At 49.0% G+C, this 4,045-nt stretch overlaps 1 protein-coding gene across 1 annotated transcript in view; it reads right to left on the bottom strand.

Moving 5' to 3' along the window:
* LOC107678480 (NEDD4-like E3 ubiquitin-protein ligase WWP1) overlaps window positions 1-4,045 on the bottom strand; it is a 22,253-nt gene that overhangs the window by 10,945 nt on the left and 7,263 nt on the right. Inside the window, 8 exon segments of the mRNA XM_016473755.1 lie at window positions 3-151; window positions 290-468; window positions 598-664; window positions 759-899; window positions 1,021-1,145; window positions 1,557-1,695; window positions 1,770-1,827; window positions 2,648-2,704. Of these exon segments, the coding sequence (XP_016329241.1) occupies window positions 3-151; window positions 290-468; window positions 598-664; window positions 759-899; window positions 1,021-1,145; window positions 1,557-1,695; window positions 1,770-1,824 (855 nt within the window). The 5' untranslated portion in view covers window positions 1,825-1,827; window positions 2,648-2,704.

Genomic DNA, 4,045 nt, shown 5'->3' with positions numbered 1-4,045 from the left:
GCAGTGGTCTGTGTGGTGGCCGCTGCAGATGAGGAAGAGGAGGGTGGTGGTGATGAGGCAGCAGCAGGAGAGGAAGTACTGCAGGAAACATCAGCAGCTGCAGCGTCGTCGTTATCACCCGCTGACGACAACTCACAACCCTCGCCGTTCACTGACAGAGACAGACAGACTCATCCTGCATGTGTGCTAAACATCAGATCAGAACAAACACTCCCACACAAGCTGAGGAACATTGATCAGCCTGCTACAATCATCCATCTGGTTTATTTTTAAATATTATTTCTCTCACCAGCGGTGCTGATCGCGTCACTGCCAGCGGGCTGCAGAGGGGGCGTGGCCTTTGGACTGGGAGTTTGGTGTGAAGGGGAGGAGTCTCTGTCTCCATTGAGGAGGGAGGGGCCTAGCTCGCAGTTGGCAGAAGAGGTGAGCGGAGCTTCATTCTCCAGTCCATCTGAGCCGCTCACAGATCTGCAGAATCATGTTAGTAACCGTGCATAATTAAGCCAACCGTATATTTAATTCCCTAATGATAGAAACACTTGCCACACGGGCTGCAGGAGTGTCATGAGGAACCAGAAAACACCTGCAGATTCTCACCTGCTCTGTGTCCTCGCAGAACTCTCGTCTGGGTTCTCATGAAAAGCATCTCCATTCTGATGGACTTCTGGAGACAGACAGACAGACAGACAGGTCACAGACAGCCGGAGTGCTGGAGGTCAGAGGTCAGATTAGGGTTAGGAACGTGCAGGTGCTCTTACTGCTCGCAGTGGTTGGGTTTCCATTGTGCATGTGCTGTGGGTCGAACGAGAGTCCGTCCAGGAAGACTGTGAGTTCACCGGTGGACACGACTCCGTTCTTACCGTCCACGGTCAGCGTCAACACCTCGCGCACATTCTCCACTGAAACAACAACACACAACACTCACCATCTCTACTGTCGCTGTCTGCTGGTGCTCTTCCTGTTAGACAGCACAAACCATCACCATCTGTTCAATAATATGTAACTCGCAGACAGACGTACGTTTGCCGTCGTGTTTCCGGAGCGTCCCGCTAACATCCAGTGAGGCTTTTCCCAGCAGCACGTCGGCCTTCAGGGTGTGATGACTCCAGACTCTGAAATCCAGCTGCGAGTGTGGCGTTATACTCCTGCGGCGACACACAGATTCAGAGGCGCGTCAGAATCCAAAACTAAACAGCTGAGCACGGCAATTCACTTGCTTATTTTGTCTCTGTTGCACTGGTGAGAACACTCTGATTACGTGATTAAAAAGCTGCAACGGAGAGCATCAGTCAATTAGCAGATTGTGTTTCTGACCATCACTAAGTGAACAGCTGGAGCGGTTACATCAACACAGTCAGCATGTAATGACCCAACTAGCAGTTAGCCAAAAACTCACCAGTCCTACTTTTTCATGCAACTGATTTAAAGTTATAACCAGCCTTAACGAAAAAGTCATTTATTCATTAGATAAGACTAGACTAAGCAGTTTATGCCACTAGCCCTGGACCGTCATGAACAGAACTGCACATCATCACAGCTGTGTACGAGTGACTCACAGCGTCAGACGTTCCTCCCATTTGGGGCTGGATGAACTGTGGGATTTGGTGGTTTTCTTGCTCTCTCCCTCTGATGTCACTTCCACATAGATGGCCGTTCCAAACCAGTTCTTCTTCCTCTTGAGTTTGGCACATGAAACTGACACATAACACGACACACACTCAGCATTTGAAGAAAACGTGTCACTTCCTGTTCCTGTTGTGTTGTCTTACCGACGGCGTGCAGCTGAGAGCGTTCTCTGTCGCTTCTGGAGGAGCCCGTGGCCATGACCTCGAAAAACACGACACACGCCATCAACTACAGGACCTGAATGAACACACGCTCAACTCACTGGCCCACAACGAAATTGTCGCTAATATCGTTTGAGCTTCAAACCGAGTCTAAAAGTCAGTAAGAGTTTTCTATTCGCTTCAGCGCTGCACAATTAAATTAATATTTTGTATAAAACGGTCATGCTTTTAGTTTAATCAAAAGAGCATTTTATCTTTTTAAATGAATAGTTTGTTCGTGCCCACAAAACCAGTGAACAAGAACAATTTTCTTCAAATTGAGTTCAGTGTTTCCACAGAAAACGAACAGACAGCTACGGTAAATGGGATTAGTTAGTTAACCACAGCTTCCCAGTACAACCGCTGCCGACTGCATTTGACATCTCCAATGATTCTGGATGTCTAGATTTATGTGGCAAAACCTCCACAGACTGACGAGCGGTTTGTAAAGACGAGTGAGCTGAGCTGCTCCTGTGGAGGACAAACCAAACTGAAGAACAAACGCTGGATCTACAGATTCAGAGAAATTATTTCACTCCTGTTATTCACAAGTGTAGATAAAAATATAATGTTATAATCAACACTTTTCACCATTACTTAATCTTGGCAGCTGTAATAGTAAAAATGTAGTAAAAGTCTCAAAAGACACATGAAGTGTTTAAATCAGAGGAATAAAATCAGAGTAGAAAACAGAAAATTGTACCTCAGGAAACATTATGAAATATAATACTGTAGTCATTACCCCTGTTAAAGGATTGACATCTAACTAACCCATCAGCACCTCGTCAGAGTAAAAAACTGATGAAATATGATCAACTCACAATAGCTGTGCGTGAGACGCCTGTGCTTCTTCAACCGTCACTGTGAGCCATGATTCACTGCAACACAAGAGATTCACATCAGCGCATTCATGAAGACCTGCTCCAATCACAGCTTTAATCAGCTTAACCAGCAGTTCATCCATGAGAGACGGACAGATGAAGGACAGATGAGGACAGACGGACAAATGAAGGACAGATGAGGACAGACAGACAGATGACGGACAGATGGACAGATGAGGGACAGACGGACAGATGAAGGACAGACAGACGGAGGACAGACGGACAGATGGGGAACAGATGAGGACAGACGACGGACAGATGGAGGACAGATGAGGACAGACAGACAGACAACGGACAGATGGGGACAGACGGACAGAAGGACAGACGACGGACAGATGGGGGACAGATGAGGACAGACAGACAGATGACGGACAGATGGGGAACAGATGAGGACAGATGGAGACAGATGAGGGACAGACAGACAGATGAAGGACAGATGGACAGATGAGGGACAGACGGACAGATGAAGGACAGACAGATGAGGGACAGACGGACAGATGGAAGGACAGACGGACAGATGAGGGACAGACGGACAGATGAAGGACAGACAGACAGATGGAGGACAGACAGATGGAGGACAGACGGACAGATGAAGGACAGACAGACGGAGGACAGACGGAGGACAGATGAGGACAGACGACGTACAGATGGGGAACAGATGAGGACAGACGGACAGATGGGGACAGATGAGGGACAGACGGACAGATGAAGGACAGACAGACGGAGGACAGACGGAGGACAGATGAGGACAGACGACGTACAGATGGGGAACAGATGAGGACAGACGGACAGATGGGGACAGATGAGGGACAGACGGACAGATGAAGGACAGACAGACGGAGGACAGACGGAGGACAGATGAGGACAGACGACGTACAGATGGGGAACAGATGAGGACAGACGGACAGATGGGGACAGATGAGGGACAGACGGACAGATGAAGGACAGACAGACGGAGGACAGACGGAGGACAGATGAGGACAGACGACGTACAGATGGGGAACAGATGAGGACAGACGGACAGATGGGGACAGATGAGGGACAGACGGACAGATGAAGGACAGACAGACGGAGGACAGACGGAGGACAGATGAGGACAGACGACGTACAGATGGGGAACAGATGAGGACAGACGGACAGATGGGGACAGATGAGGGACAGACGGACAGATGAAGGACAGACAGACGGAGGACAGACGGAGGACAGATGAGGACAGACGACGTACAGATGGGGAACAGATGAGGACAGACGGACAGATGGGGACAGATGAGGGACAGACGGACAGATGAGGGACAGACGGACAGATGAAGGACAGACAGACAGATGGAGGACAGACGG

The sequence above is a fragment of the Sinocyclocheilus anshuiensis genome, unplaced genomic scaffold, assembly GCF_001515605.1.
Source record: "Sinocyclocheilus anshuiensis isolate Anshui unplaced genomic scaffold, SAMN03320099.WGS_v1.1 scaffold1860, whole genome shotgun sequence".
In the NCBI taxonomy this organism is placed as follows: domain Eukaryota; kingdom Metazoa; phylum Chordata; class Actinopteri; order Cypriniformes; family Cyprinidae; genus Sinocyclocheilus; species Sinocyclocheilus anshuiensis.
Note: the sequence above shows the minus strand (reverse complement) of the source record. Positions and strands in the feature narration are given on the sequence as shown.